General features: G+C 35.1%; 1 protein-coding gene across 1 annotated transcript in view; it reads right to left on the reverse strand.

The window, feature by feature from the left end:
• ITFG1 (integrin alpha FG-GAP repeat containing 1) overlaps nucleotides 1-16,695 on the reverse strand; it is a 266,570-nt gene that overhangs the window by 45,711 nt on the left and 204,164 nt on the right. The window contains exon 14 of the mRNA XM_070613598.1: nucleotides 15,493-15,571. Coding sequence (XP_070469699.1) covers nucleotides 15,493-15,571 — 79 coding nt within the window. The remainder of the gene's footprint in view (nucleotides 1-15,492; nucleotides 15,572-16,695) is intronic.

The following is a 16,695-nucleotide window of genomic DNA, read 5'->3' on the forward strand; positions in this document are numbered from 1 at the left end:
TCTACTGTTTTTGTTTGTTTGCTTCAATTTCATTTATTTCTGCTCTAATTTTTATTATTTCCCTCCTTCTGACTTTTGGCTTTGTTTGTTCTTTTTCTAATTGTGTTAAGCATAGTTTAAGATTGCTTATTTGAGATTTTTTTTTGTGATGGGCCTGGATTGCTATGAATTTCCCTCTTAGGCTGCTTTTGCTACATCCCCTAAGAGTTGGTATGGTGTATTTTCATTTTCATTTGTCTCCAGATATTTTTTGATTTTTCCTTTAATTTCTTCAATGATCCATTGGTTGTTCAGTAGCATGTTGTTTAGTCTCCACATCTTTGTCCCTTTCTCAGCTTTTTTCTTGTAGTTTATTTCTAGTTTCATAGCATTATGGTCAGGAAAGTTGCTTGATACGATTTCAATCTTCTTAAATTTATTCAGGCTTGCTTTGTTTTCTAACATACGGTCTATCCTTGAGAATGTTCCATGTGCACTTGAGAAGAATGTGTATTCTGCTGTTTTGGGATGGAATCTTGTTTATATATCTATTAAATCCATCTGGTCTAGTTTTTCATTTAAATCCACTATTCCCTTGTTGACTTTTATCTGGATAATCTATCCACTGATATAAGTGGGGAGTTAAGGTCTCCCGCTATTATTGTGTTGTTGTTAAGATTTCCTTTTAGGTTTGTTAATAGTTGCTTTATGTACTTTGGTGCTCTTGTGTTGGGTGCATATATAAGTGTTATATCTTCTTGGTGGAGTGTCCCTTTTTTATCATTTTATCCTACCACTCTTTGTCTCTCCTTGTCTTTTTTATCTTGAAGTCTACTTTGGCTGATCTAAGTATTGTGACACCTGCTTTCTTTTGTTTGCCATTAGCTTGGAGTGTCATCTTCCATCCCTTCACCCTGAGAGTCTGTTTGTCTTTGGAGGTGAGATGTGTTTCCTGGAGGCAGAGTATTGTTCAGTCTTGTTTTTTAATCCATCCTGCCACACTGTGTCTTTTGATTGGAGAATTCAATCCATTTACATTTAGAGTGATTATTGGTATATGAGGGCTTAATGCTGCCATTTTGTCACTTGTTTTCCCTTGTTTCTCATCTCGTGTACTTTGGACTACCAATTCAGTTTTTAAAATTAAAATACAAAAGAATAAAAAAATATAGTATCATAATAGGACATATACTGATAGATAGGAAGAAGAGAAAATTTCCCAGGACAATAAGTTAAAGTTATGATCCTGGTGTTCTGCTCTGCATTTCTTTCTTCCTTCCTTGATTTAAAGAAGATAGATTTCCATTTTCCTAATACAACCTCAAGAAGACAATAGATTCACCCTAAAACATCTAATATTTCTAACATTCTTCATTTAAGAACAAAGCAGTTACATTTTTAACAGTTAAGATTATAATTAAATTCAGTCATTTTAATCAGTTATTTGAAAGGCTGCTATGCAGTTGTAACTATTAAATGAAATATAATAAGAAAGCAAAACTCTTAAATCATATGGGTGTGCTCAACAATAAGAAAAACAAAAACAATTAGAAAGTGGGCATAGAACTTAAATAGCTGTTTCGCCAAAAAATATAGCCCAATGGCTAATAAATACATAAAAATATGTTCAACATCATTAATCACTAGGGAAATACAAATCACTCAACTACTAAATAAATAAAGTAGGATCAGCAACCTTCCAGAAAGCCAAGGAATATAACCATTATCTAAGTCCTGTTTCTGAAATCATTATGAAAAAAAAAGATGATGAAGTACAAAAACCATAACCCTACAGCAATAAAAAAGACAGAGAAACATCATAAAACATCAGTTTGTGTTTGTTAAATTATAGTCATCACTTCACTTTACACAGTTACCATGGTTTAAATAGAAATGAAACAAAACTATTAAGGATAATTTACTCTTTTTAGAATACCTTAACCTTTCACAAGATGACATTTAAAAATACTGGAGTAGTGTTAAGAATGTCTAGCTTTGTAATTAAATAGTCTTGAGTTTTAATCCAGCTTTATTAACAGCTGAATGACTCAGCCATTTAGTGGAAAGAGAGTTTATTTCTAGTTTCAGGAGTGGGCTTAGTGACAGACTGATGGCACAGTGCTAGTATTGTCATATTTGGAAGTTCTGATATACAGGGATGGGGAAGAGGTAGACATTGGAAGGGTGAACAAAGGCATTGATCGTGGAAGTGGAGAAAGCAAGATATACTGGAAACAAAGCTGGAGATGTGTAGGATGCATAAAGGGAATTAGAGACAGATAAGGCTGGTAGATATTTTAGGGCTCAATTCTGAAGTCCTTGATTCTCAGGCAGTAGGAAACCATTTAGGGATATAAAAAGAGCTGTGCTTTAGCAAGATTAATGTCTACAACTAGGTTTTTAAGAGATCTCAACATTCTAGAAGCTAATCTCTGATGTTATTGAGGACAAACTGTTCAGACAATTGTTATGTAAATTTGCAATGACCAATGTTAGGGGTTATGGAAACACAAGAAAATACTGATCCATGATTTAGGTATTTGTGGGGAGCTAGAGGCATTATGTTGAACAGGCACAATCTAATTATGAGTCTGTACCATATATTTGTTTTTCATGGCCTCTAATTCTTCTGTTGTTTTTCTGGTCTAGAAAGTCTAGATTAATAATGGAAAATGCATATGAGAGAATAAAAATTTGGAATTTTTTTCATGGTAGAGCTAGCTTAAAAAAGCAAATACCTATGAGTAAATTGCTAAAAATAAAATTGGTAATTAAATCAGTACATCTCTTCCTTAAATTTACTTTTGTTACTTTCCTTGATACTGTACTTCTAATGAATGTAAGATAGGAAGTAGTGAAAAATTAATTAAGCAGATGCAGAATCTAGTTTTTTTTCAAATACTATTCTATTTCAATTTTAGACTTAACTTACGGTAAATTATTCCTTGTATCGGCAATATTTCACTTAAGCATACATGAGAAAATCATCTCAAGAATTTTATTTCCTTCTTGTATTTGTTCAGTGTGTACTGAGTGCTTCCTCTGTCACAGGCATTGTATACATAATATATGTGTGAATTTCAACTTTTATTGTAGCACATAATAGTCTTCTATGGTTTGTGTTATGTATGAAGTTAGAGGAAAGCATGGATATTGAAAATAGTTAAGTCCTTAAGTAAGATTAAGGCAATGAGAAGGAATACATCAGTGGTATTACTGGGTAAGGAATGAGATTTTAATCAAATTCCTTTGTACCAAATAAACTTGCGCAGTAGACAGGGTTTGTTGGATTATTTACAACTTGTGGAATGACAAAACATTTGCTAGCAAAGACCACAGAATAGACAAATAATATTTTTTCTCCCACTTTCTGTTCCCAAAGCTGTTATTGGCAGTTTTTCCTTCAGTATTAAGATCTACATTAACTGCAATACTATGCTGGAAATCAGGTTGTAAATAGAATTTCATGAAGCCAATCTTTCGTTTTTGTTGGTACTATAATTTCTGGCTTTCTTTCCTTTGATTTTGCAGAATATGACTTTGACTCATTTGCATCTGTGCAGATAGGATTTCTAATTGTGAACAGCAGAATAATTTGCTGTTTCTTACAGTTTCTCAGACTTTCTGTATTTCTTGTGATTCATTCAGTGCTATCAAGAGGATATATCAGTTACTGCTTAGAGTTATTCCCTATCTTCCGTCCATCCCTCTGTTTCTTTCTTTCATTTCAATAAAAGAAAATCACCATAACCTGAGTCCCTCATCCTTATCTCTGTTGACTTTGCTATTCCTGCCAGATCTTTAGTTGATGTGAGATTAAGGTAAGGGAATGACTCCTCTTGCAAGAATTCATTCTTTCAGAGAAGAATGTCATGGATAATCCAGGAGGGCATAACGACTCTTGCCATGTTCTTTTGTTATGAATTATGAATTTTGACACAAAAATAGGCCTTAATGTTGAGGACTGCTCAAGATAAAATTTTTGGCTGTTATGAGTATGACAATTTAAAATGTGATGAGTAGTTAAAATGATTTGGGACTAAAAAAGTTCTTTTATGGATAGTTACATGTGGATAAATGGAACATGACTATACTTTGACGATAATTTCAGAAAATGTGTATATGAGAAATGAACATGAAGAATAAAATGTTTTTTGACACTGGAAGATGTAATTTACAATTGATTAAATGAAGAAATCTGAAAGGTTGTAATTAAAATTATAGAAAGACAATGTGCTTATGTGTTACAACAAATCCTTTTCCTCAGTAATCTACTATTTACTGTCAATATGAATTTTGTTATATTGTTCATCCAAATGCTTCCTTGCCCTTTGCCATGCTGTGCTCTCAGCCTGCCATACATTTCAACGGCTCTTTGATTTGAGGCATGTAATGAAGGGTGCACAGTAGGCAAGGGTTACTTATGTTTTTCTCAGATACGTTCACAAATAGTACCTTAGAGTAACCTTTAAATAACAGGGCCAAATAGGTAATCTAAGGGGTAGAAAAACAATTCTTGGTCTAAGAATGCTATTATTCACAAAAAACCAACAACTCACTTGTTCACATAATTTTGCCAATGTGCTCCAATCTTCTAAGTTCATATCAAATATTGTTTACAGACTATGGATCCCCATTGTAGATCTCCAGCTAATTTACAAGGGTAGTAAACAAAATCCTAGATTCAAAACTAGAGGAGTTTAGCTCCTAAAATGCTCATGACAAATGTAGTTTATTCTTTTGATCTGTCAGCAACTATAAGTTATTGAGAAAATTAATGACTTCTCTGTAATGTAACTATCTAATAACATTTGGCTATTCAGGCTTTGCTAGGAAGTGGAGTAAGATCAGAGAGTATTTGGTAACAATGATAAGATCTATCTATAAGCAAGAGGATAATTAGTCCAGGCCTTTTTGAATAACACTAAGGCTGGTTATTGTCTCTGGCAGTGGCTTTCAAAGTTGTTTGACCACAACCCATAATAAAAACTACATTTTACATCATCACTCAGTATGAACACATACACAAACTGCTAAAATAAAACCTTCATGAAACAATACTTAAAATTATATCTTTGGTGTACTCTGATACTTTTGATCATTTTCTTTTATTCTATTAAATAAAAAGTGCTTATCATAAGCCACTACATTAATTTTGTGACCCATTAATGAGTAGTGACCCTTAGCTGTTCTGTAAGTGAACCAGGGTTGCAGCTTCTGAAGTACATATATGTGGTCATTCTCTTCCTAGAGTGGAAAGTTCTCTACTGGTGGGGCTGGATGGGTTGGAGTATATGGTTTAACCATGTAATATTTCTTTAGACTTCAACATGCTTAATATTTAAACTAGGAATTTTCAACCTTTTAAGATTTGGGGCAGGATTTCATTATAGTACTTCCTAAATAAATTAAGTGCCACTTCCCTGTTTAGAACATACATTTATGCATGAAATATGGTGTACATATAAAATATTTTATCACTATTAGTTTGTATTTCTTAAATTAAAAGCAATATGTGATCAGTGTAGTAAACTAAAATGCAAAAAATATATAAAAACGAAAACCCTACACCCAAGAGATAATCATAGTAACATTTCTATACGTCATTTTGTTTTTATATTTTTCCTACACACAGGTAGACTTAAAAACACATACGCACACACAGAATTTGGATTATATATATAGATGTGCCTCCCTCCCAAAATTTATACCATAAAGATCTAGTCATTTCATTAAAAATTATTTTAAGGTCAGATCTCATAGGCAGACTCTGAACTCACGTCCTTCCACAAACACAACCAGGTTACAGCTACTCTTGGAAAAATTACCCCAGAGAGAGAAGTGAAAACTGGATAAAAGGAACCCCCACAACAAGGTTCAGTCCTGACCCAGGTGGAAGGGCAGAAATTCCTTCTGGAGAAAAAAAAGTCACCTTTGTGATCCATGGAGCTTCACAGCCGGCCAGGTGGGGGCTACCCTAAGGTACGGAGCCCTCCCTAGAGGAGTGGGGACCTTAGTGGGGGCACATTGCCACTATAAGCATTCTTTAAACTCAGCACAACTGAGACGAGTGTCCTACTATCTGGCTTCTCTGGCTATTAGCTGCAGCAGAGAACACCACCAGAAAAGCCAATGGACGAAAGCTGAAAAAAGCCGGCTCTTAAAGGGCCCATGCACAAATTCACCTGTCTAGAAGAGCAACCTAAAATCACCAGAAAGAAAGGTGCACAGTCCTTTGGTGAAAAGGGACTCACCTGGTAGGCTCTGGGCGCATCTTGGTGAGAGATGAGACCTCTCCAGATACTGAGACATTGGCAGCAGCCATTATTGTGACTTAGTAGAGGGGGGCTGGCAGACCCCATTGGTAGTTCTTACCCTGGTCTGTTAGCCCAGAGGTCTGCCACACCCAATAGAGCATAGACTTCATCCAGTTCAGCCAGGGCGGGCAGCCCACATTAGGAAGTGGCTCCACCAAACAGCAAGCCCTCAGGCTACTTACTGGCCTGCACAGACTAGATGCCTTGACATTCTACAGGCACCTGAGTGTGTTGGCCTCGTGGGGCAGGGCCTGTGTAAGGACCAGGTGAACTGTGGGGGGCATTGGTGGAGAGGTGCGCACCTCTGCAGTGGGGGGAGTGGGTATGCCCCAGGGGGTCAGGAAGTGTGCATGGGCCAGGACTGTGTTGATGGTGTATGTGGATCTGTGGGGGGTGGGGCTTAACAGTGGCAGAAGACCTGTGCTTCACAAAAGCCACAAAGGGGATCAATCCCCACCTTCCAAAGCCTGAAACAATTGGGTGCTCCTGTGCCTGAGGCCAGCCTGACTCAGCTGAAATCCTAACAGAGCTGACAACAGCCTTGCAGGCCGGAAGCCTACAGCAACTGTAAGCCCCTGAGCCTAGCAACCAGCTACACTGGGTGCCTACTCATTTACCAGGAAAACTAATAGACCTTGTAGCCAATGGTGCTATGGCTCTTCAAACCCAATTTAGAAACAGCCAGCCAGGGAAGGAAAGCCTAGACTCCCTGGGTACCTGTAATACAGCAACCCTGCCACAGCAGAAGGACACAAGTAGCCCACAAAGGGTCCACTCCTGGAACATTTGGACTGGTGACTGCTGGGCCTCAAAAGGCATCTGTTACATAAGGCCACTTCTCCAAGCTAGGAAGCCATAACTGACTCACCTAATACAGAGATATAAGCACAGAGAAAGAGGCATAATGAGGAGGCAAAGGAATAGGTTCCAAGTAAGGGAACAGGATAAAACCCCAGTTGAAGATCTAAATGAAACAGAAGTAAGCAATTTACCTGACAAAGAGTTCAAACAAAAACCCATAAGGATACTCACTGATATTGGGAGAAGACTGGATGAACACAGTGAGAATATCAACAAAGAATTGGAAAATATAAAAAAAAACCAATCAGAAATGAAGAATATAATACTGGAAATGAAGAATTCACTAGAAGGACTGAGTAGCAGAGTAGATGATAGAGAAGAACCAATCAGTGAGCTGGACGAAAGACTAGAAAAAAATCACCCAAGCTGAACAGATAAAAGAAAAAAGAATTAAAAACAACGAGAACAGTCTAAGGGAACTCTGGGACAATATCAAGCACACTAACATTCACATTATAGGTGTCCCAAAAGGAGAAGAGAGAGACAAAGGGGCAGAGAATCTATTTGAAGAAATAATAGCTGAAAACTTTCTTAACCTAAGGAAAGAAACAGACATCCAAGCACAGAGAGCACCAAGCAAGACAAACCCAAAGAGGCCCACACCAACACACATTATAATTAAAATGTTTAAAATTAAAGATAAAAAGAGAATCCTAAAAGCTGCAAGAGAAAGGCAACAAGTGACATACAAAGGAAAGCCCATAAGGCTATTGAAGGACTTCTCAGCCAAAATCCTACAGGCTAAATGAGAGCAACATGACTTATTTAAAGGGCTGAAAGGAAAAACCCTACAGCCAAGAATACTCAATCCAGCAAGGTTATCATTCAGAATGGAAGGAGAGATAAGTAACTTCCCAGACAAGCAAAAATTGAAGGAGTTTATCACTAAGAAACCAGTTCTACAAGAAATGCTTAAGGGACTTATTTAAATGGGAAAGAGAAGACCACAAATAGGGATAAGAAAATTATCAAAAAACCCCACAAAACCCAACAGCAACAAAAAAACCAGGCAACAAAATCACTGGTAAAGGCAAAAATACAGTCAAGGTAGCAGATCAACCACCTATGAAGATAATATGAGGTTAAAAGACAAAAGTAGTAAAATTACCTATTTCAATGATAAGAGGGTAATGGATAGACAAATACAAAATAAGAATTCAAGAACATGAAATGTGGGAGGAGGGGCATAAAAGAGTAGAGCTTTTAGAAAGAGGTCAAACTCGCGATTAGCAACTCAATATAGATTGCTATATACATAGAATATTATATATGAACCTCATGGTAATCACAAACCATAAACCTATAATAAATAAACAAATAAATAAGAGGAAAGAAATCAAACATATTACTAAAAAAAGCCATCAAACCACAAGGGGAGAGAGAAAGAGAAGAAAGGAACAGAGAAGAACTACTAAAACACCCAGAAAAAAAATTACAAAATGGCAATAAATACATATTTATCAATAGCTACTTGAAATGTCAGTGGACTAAATGCTCTAATCAAAAGCCACAGGGTGGCTGATTGGATAAAAAACAAGACCCATATATATGCTGCATACAAGAGACACACTTCAGATCTAAAGACAATCACAAACTGAAAGTGAAAGGATGGAAACAGATACTCTATGCAAATGGCAAAGAAAAGAAAGTGGGGGTAGCAATGCTTATATTACACAAAATAGACTTTAAAACAAAAACTGTAACAAGAGACAAAGAAGGGCACTATGTAATGATAAAGGGAAGAATCCAATAAGAGGATATAACACTCGTAAATATCTATGCACACAACAGAGGAGCACCTAAACATATAAAGCAAATATTAACAGACATAAAAGGAGAAATAGACAGCAACACAGTAATAGTAGAGGACTTTAAACTCCACTTACACCAATGGATAGATCCTCCAAAGTGAAGATTAATAAGGAAACACTGGCCTTAAATGACGCATTAGATCAGATGGACTTAGTAGATATACACAGAACATTCCATCCAAAAACTGCAGAATACACATTCTTTTCAAGTGCACATGTAACATTCTCCAGGATTGATCACATTTTAGGCCACAAAACAAGTCTCAATAAATTTAAGAAGACTGAAATAATACCAAGCCTCTTTTCTGACAACAAAGGTATAAAACTAGAAACCAACTACAGGAAGAAAATCAGAAAAGTCACAAAAATGTGGAGATTAAACAAAATGCTACTGAACAACAATTGGGTCAACGAAGAAATCAAAGGAGAAATCAAAAAATACCTGGAGACAAATGAAAATGAAACCACGACATGCCAAAATCTGTAGGATACAGCAAAAGCAGTTCTAAGAGGGAAGTTTATAGTAAGTCAGGCCTATCTCAACAAACAAGAAATAATCCCAAATAAACAATCTGACTGTACACTTAAAGGAACTGGAAAAAGAAGAACAAACAAAGCCCAAAATCAGTAGAAGGAAGGAAATAATAAAAATCAGAGGAAAAATAAATGAAATAGAGACTGAAAAAAAAAAAAAAAACCAGAAAAATATCAGTGAGATCAAGAGCTGGTTCTTTGAAAAGATAAACAAAATTCACAAACCTTTAGCTAGACTCACCAAAGAAAAAAGAGAGAAGGCTCAAATGAATAAAATCAGAAATGAAAAAGGAGAAATTACAACAGACACCTCAGAAATACAAAAGATTACAAGAAAATACTATGAAAGGGTATATGCCAATAAATTAGACAATCTAGAAGAAATAGATAAATTCTTAGAATCATAGAATCTTCCAAAACTGGACCACGAAGTAGAGAATTTGAATAGACCAATCACCAGTAAGGAGATCAAAGTAGTAATTAAAAGCCTGTGAAAAAGTAAAAGTCCAGGACCAGACAGCTTTCCTGGTGAATTCTACAAAACATTCAAAGAAGACTTAATACCTATCCTTCTGAAACTCTTACAAAAAATTTAAGAGGAGGGGAAGCTTCTTAACTCATTCTACAAATCCAACATTATCCTGATACAAAAAGCAGACAAGAACAACACAAAAAAGGAAAATTACAGGCCAAAATCACTGATGAACATCAATGCAAAAATCCTCAACAAAATACTAGCAAATTGAATACAACAATACATTAAAAAGATCATACATCATGATTAGGGGGGATTTATTCCAGGGATGCAGGGATGGTTCAACATCTGCAAATCAATCAACGTGATAACACCACATTAACAAAATGAAGAATAAAAATCACATGATCATCTCAATAGATGCAGAGAAAGCATCTGAACAGACATAGCATTTATTTATGATAAAAACTCTCAATAAAATGGGTATAGAAGGAAAATACCTCAACATAATAAAGGCCATATGTGAGAAACCCACAGCAAATATCTCAATGGAGAAAAACTGAAAGCTATCCCTCCAAGAACAGGAACCAGACAAGAATGGCCACTGTCACCACTCTTATTTAACATAATATTGGAAGTCCTAGCCAGAGGAATCAGGCAAGAAAAAGAAATAAAAATGATCCAAATTCGAAAACAAGAAGTGAAACTGTCACTCTTTGCAGATCATATGATTTTATATGTAGAAAACCCTAAAGAATCCACTAATTAACTTTTATAAATAATAAATGAGCACAGTCAAGTTGCAGGATATAAAATCAACATACGAAAATCAGTTTTGTTCCTATACACTAAAAACAAAGTAGCAGAAAGAGAAATTAAGAATACAATCCCATTTACAATTGCAACAAGAAGAATAAAATACCTAGGAACAAATTTAGCCAAAGAGGTGAAAGACTTGTACACCGAAAACTACAAAACGTTGTTGAAAGAAACTGAAGACGACACAAAGAAATGGAAAGATATTCTGTGCTCTTGGACTGGAAGAATTAACATAGTTAAAATGTCCACACTTCTAAAGCAATCTACAGATCCAACGCAATCCCCATCAAAGTTCCAACAACATTTTTCACAGAAATAGAACAAAGAATCCTAAAATTTATATGGAACAACAAAAGATCCTGAATAGCTAAAGGAATGCTGAGGAAAAAGAACAAAGCTGGAGGTATCACACCCTGATTTCAAAAGCTACTACAAAGCTATAGGAGCCAAAGCAGCATGGTACTGGCACAAAAACAGACACAAAGATCAATGAAACAGAATCGAGAGCCCAGAAATAAACCCACACATCTATGGACAGCTAATTTTCGATAAAGGAGCCAAGAACATACAATGAAGAAAGGAAAGTCTCTTCAATAAATGGTGTTGGGAAAACTGGACAGCCACATGCAAAAGAATCAAAGTAGATCATTATCTTACACCATGCACAAAAATCAACTCAAAATGGATTAAAGACTTGAATGTAAGACCCAAAACCATGAAACTTCTAGAAGAAAACATAGGCAGTACAGTCTTTGACACTGGTCTTAGCAGCATTTTTTCAAATATCATGTCTGTCTGGGCAAGGGAAACAATAGAAAAAATAAACAAATGGGACTACATCAAACTAAAAAGCTTCTGAACAGTAAAGGAAACCATCAACAAAATGAAAGACAACCTAACAATTGGGAGAAGATATTTACAAACCATATCTCAGGTAAAGGGTGAATATCCAAAATATACAAAGAACTCATACGTCTCAACAACAACAAAAAACAACAAGCCGATTAAAAAGTGGGCAAAAGATCTGAACAGAGTTCTTTCCAAAGAAGATATACAGATAACCAACAGGCACATGAAAAGATGTTCAACATCATTAACTATCAGGGAAATGCAAATCAAAACTACAATGAAATATCACCTCACTCTGCTCAGAATGGTTATAGTTAACAAGACAGGAAACAAGTGTTGGAGAGGATGTGGAGAGAAGGGAACCCTCATACACTGCTGGTGGGAGTGCAAACTGGTGCAGCCACTATGGAAAGCAGTATGGAGCTTCCTCACAAAATTAAGAATAGATCTACCATATGACTCAGCTATTCCACTGCTTGGTCTTTATCCAAAGAACATGAAAACACGAATGCATAAAGATATATGCACCCCTATTTCATTGCAGCATTATTCAAAATAGCCAAGACTTGGAAGCAACCTAAATGCCCATCAGGGGATGAATGGATAAAGAAGATGTGGTAAACATACACAATGGAATACTACTCAGCCATAAGAAATGATGAAATCCAGTCATTTGTGACAACATGGATGGACCTTGAGGATATTATGGTAATTGAAATAAGTCAGAGAGAGAAAGTCAAATTCCGAATGATCTCACTCATAAGTAGAAGATAAAAACGACAACACACATGGGGCCGGCCGGTCCTATGGCCGAGTGGTCATGTCCGTGCTCTCTGCTTCCGCGGCCCAGGGTTTCGCTGGTTCAGATCCTGGGTGCAGACATGGCACTGCTCATCAAGCCATGCTAAGGTGGCATCCTGCATGCCACAACCAGAAGCACTCACAATTAGAACATACAACTATGTACTGCGAGGTTTTGGGGAGAATTAAAAAAAAAAAAAAGATTGGCACCAGATGTTTGTTAGCTCAGGTGCCAATCTTTTAAAAAAACCCAGAACAACAACAAACACACACATAGCAACAGAGATTAGACTGGTGGTTATCGGAGGGGAAGGGGACACGGAGGAGGGAAAAGGGGTGATTAGGCCCAGGTGTGTGGGAATGGATGGTAATTAGTCTTTGGGTGGTGAACATGACATAATCTACACAGATTCAAAATATATTACAATGTACACCTGAAAGTTATATAATGTTATAATCTAATGTTACTGCAATTAAAAAAAAGAAAAAACACTGGGCATAAATGTCCATTAACAAGAGAACAGGAAAAAATCCATTACTTTAAAATATTTTGTAGGCTAGAAATTATTATAAAATGGCACAGTTTATTATTTCTCTATTGTTAGACATTTAGATTTTGCCAGTTTGGTACTGCCTTTTATTTTTGTTTATGATTTTTTAACATGAAATTTATGCATTCGTTTGATTTGTGAATTCAATTGCATTTATTGTTTTGGTAGATATCTCTCCTTTCCCTTTATGCTTACAAATTCCTTTCCACTCCAGGGAAGAAGTAAAGATAAATTTAGTAAGAATAAACCCAATGTTCCCTTATTGTTTTGGGGTAGATTAAAAAGAAATCATGGTAAGGAAATAATCTTCCATTCACTTAAAAAAATACTAATGAGTAGTGAATATTACTAGAATGGGTTTTCAGTTTCTTGTAAAATATCCTATTAGGCGTCAATGTCTGGTTTGTAGCAGAGGTTCAATAAATATTTTTTTTAGCGAATCACCAATCACAGAATTAAAAAATATTTCTGACATCTAATTTTAAAAGTAATAGCTTTGATATGCTTTGATTTGCTATAAAATTTATCTTTCTTAAAAATCAAATTTAAAAGGACTAACATAGTATATAGTTATAGAAATGTACCAAGTAGGAAGTGAATCTCTTAAATTCTTGGTCCAGGATAAACGTTAAGAATTTGATGAATATTCTCCAAGATTTTTTTTCTATGAAGTGAGAATTATTCATTTAATTGCACAGAAATAAATGCACGTAGATCTTTGCTGTTGTATTGTTGTATTATATTGAAAAAAGTAAACAATAGAAGATTGTCTAGACTAGTTATTGTATCAGCATTCAAAACAATCCCAAAACAAATTAGGACTAGCTATGCGGACAGACATGGGAAGATTTACACAATCTATCAGTATACGAAAAAATAAGACGATAGGTCTTAAAAAATTTGATCTCATTATGATAATAAAGAGATTCCCCCCATTTTAAACCATCAGTGCAATCCTGAGATAATCACCTAATTGACGGTGTTAAGTAAGCAATTCTTTCAAAATAGAGATGAATTTAAATTGTTAGTATTTTAGATAGAATTTTTCATTGAGCTAAGTTTTTGGTTTTGAGTATGCTGGCTCTGCCTAAGTTATAGTAGCTTCATGAAATGAAATAAGTAATTTCATCTTTTTTTCCTATGTTCTGGAATATCTTACCTAGCACTGAAATTATCTGCATTTTGAAAGTGTAAGAGAACTAACTGACAAAAGATAAACCAGCTGGTCCTGAACCTTTTTTGTACAGTTTACTATGTATCTGAATTAAAGCATAAGTAATTTGTACAAATAGTCTATATCCTTATTTATTTTAAATTTCTTTGCCTGACAGTGGTATACTGAAGTATTAGACTATAACTGTGTTTGTCAATTTCTCCTTGAATTTTTTAAACCATTTTGTTTTATGGTATGTTTCTGTGCTGAGGCAGTGGTATGACTGAGGGTTCTAAACGTGTACAATTAGCCAAAAAGGAAACTCACTCTAGTATATTTGATTTATGTTTGGCCATTATATAAACTGAGAATGACCCTATAATGAGTTCTTCCCTTTTGTCTGGTCCATAAAAATGGAGGAATAACAGCAACTCTGTTTATCCTTCTTCATGATTAGGACTCTAGGAGTCTCAAAGAAGCATATAACATGTTAGGATTCCTTTTCTGATTTAGTGAACTGAAACAGTCCCACTTGTATTTACTGTGATTTGGATCTCATCTGTCAAAAGCAGACATAATTGCTTAGTCTTATTTCCTTTTTGTCTTGATTGCATTTCCCTTTATTATTTATTCAAATGTATAACTAGACTCTTTTCTTTATAATCATATACCAAAAAACCCTCTATATAGGGGCCGGCCCCATGGTGTAGTGGTTAAGTTCGTGCACTCTGTTTCAGTGGCCTGGGGTTTGCTGGTTCAGATCCCAGGCGTGGACCTAGCACTGCTCATCAAGCCATGCTGTGGTAGGTGTCCCACATATAAAGTAGAGGAAGATGGGCATGGATGTTAGCTCAGGGCCAGTCTTCCTTACCAAAAACAAACAAACAAACCAAAAAAACCCCACAACAAAAAAAACCCCAACTCAAACAAAAACCCTCTATGTAATATTCCAGCTTCTATTCCACATATGAAAAAACTAGGATTAGTCTAAGCCGGATTCCTACGTTTTAACTTCTTCTAAGATGAGTTTTATTAACTAATTTACCACTTCACACTTTGATGAAGATAACTCAAGTAATTTCTCCCAATCTCTGTTACTTCAACTGAAAAATAAGGCAATGATTTGGCTCCATCATAAGAGGGATATATTAGGAATTACTATTTGTCATGAAGACCTTTTGTCATCTACCAATGTAAGTCTATGGAAAGGCTAAGTATAATATAAAAAGTGGACATTTTATAAAGGGCATGAAAACATGATAATTTTTGTTACCTAGTTTATTTGGCCAATATATTGATTAAAGGTGCTTTTACATATTAAGGATATCGTATCTTGTCTTACCTGAACCGTTTTTCAGATATCCATTTGCATCTACAGTTGTATACATGATATAAGGTCCAGGTTGATTTACTCCAAAGGGCTGCAATAAAAAATGAATAGTTAAGCCTTGGAAAATAAGTGAAGCATTTGAAGTTTCAGGCAAATGTATTACAAATAAAGTAAGACATTCTTACATCTAAGTCTTACATAAATGGCAGTTACTTAGAGAACATTTCCATAAGTAGATAATACTTTAAAAGAAAACCTGTATTAGTAGAAAATTCTTAATATTTTAAATGATTTGATGATTGCATTTCTATGGTTCATTAATTTTAATAGATATTTCTAAGACTTAATATCATCTCTTCTTTACTATATAAGGGTGAATATTTTAAGGAAAATTTTCTTCACTACTTTTGGTTCTATGTAGAATAGAGCTGTGACAGTTTTACGATGACATTTCTGTTGATTACAGCATTGCTTTCCCCTTCTGGGATGGACTGGACATAGATTACATTTTCCCACTAAAATAGCAAAATAAATAAAATCCATCCATAATAATTAGAATGGAATGAAAAATACTGATGAGTAGATTACCACAGTAATCTCCTGTACTGGATTTAGAGAATACATTATTTTCAGTTAAGAAAAACATCATTGGCAGAGCCTAGTCACAATGGTGAGGTTTATCTCCAACTTGTATATTGTTCCATATTTCTGGGGCATTCCTCGCACTTAGACAGGATGATTTATTCTCTTTAGAAATCAAGTCTATTTAAACAGGGTATAAAGAAACCAATATCTGCAAAAGGTATATGAAAAAGAGACGACAAAATGGTCAAGAGATGCTGTAAACACTGCATAGAATTCAAAATTCTACTGTTCTCAATGAAGTAGGAAAAAGTTCATAAAGACATTTAGATAGTCTAATGATACACTAGAAATGATTTTCCTCTAGGATGACAGGCAAGAAATAATTAATTTCACTGGTACTACAACTATCTGATTGATATTGTAAGAACTTTAGAAATCCACATGCTTTCAATGACCATAAGAAAACAGGTTGTTCTAAGAGGAATTACTCATAAGACATTACTAACTGAATGAAGACTCATGAAGAATATCACAAAAGTAATAAAAACAAACTTGTTAATAAATTATTTTTATGTAGAAAGCAGAATATTACACTTTGTAAAACATACTATTTCCATGAAAGTTACCAAA

This window comes from Equus przewalskii, chromosome 3, assembly GCF_037783145.1.
Source record: "Equus przewalskii isolate Varuska chromosome 3, EquPr2, whole genome shotgun sequence".
In the NCBI taxonomy this organism is placed as follows: Eukaryota; Metazoa; Chordata; class Mammalia; order Perissodactyla; family Equidae; genus Equus; species Equus przewalskii.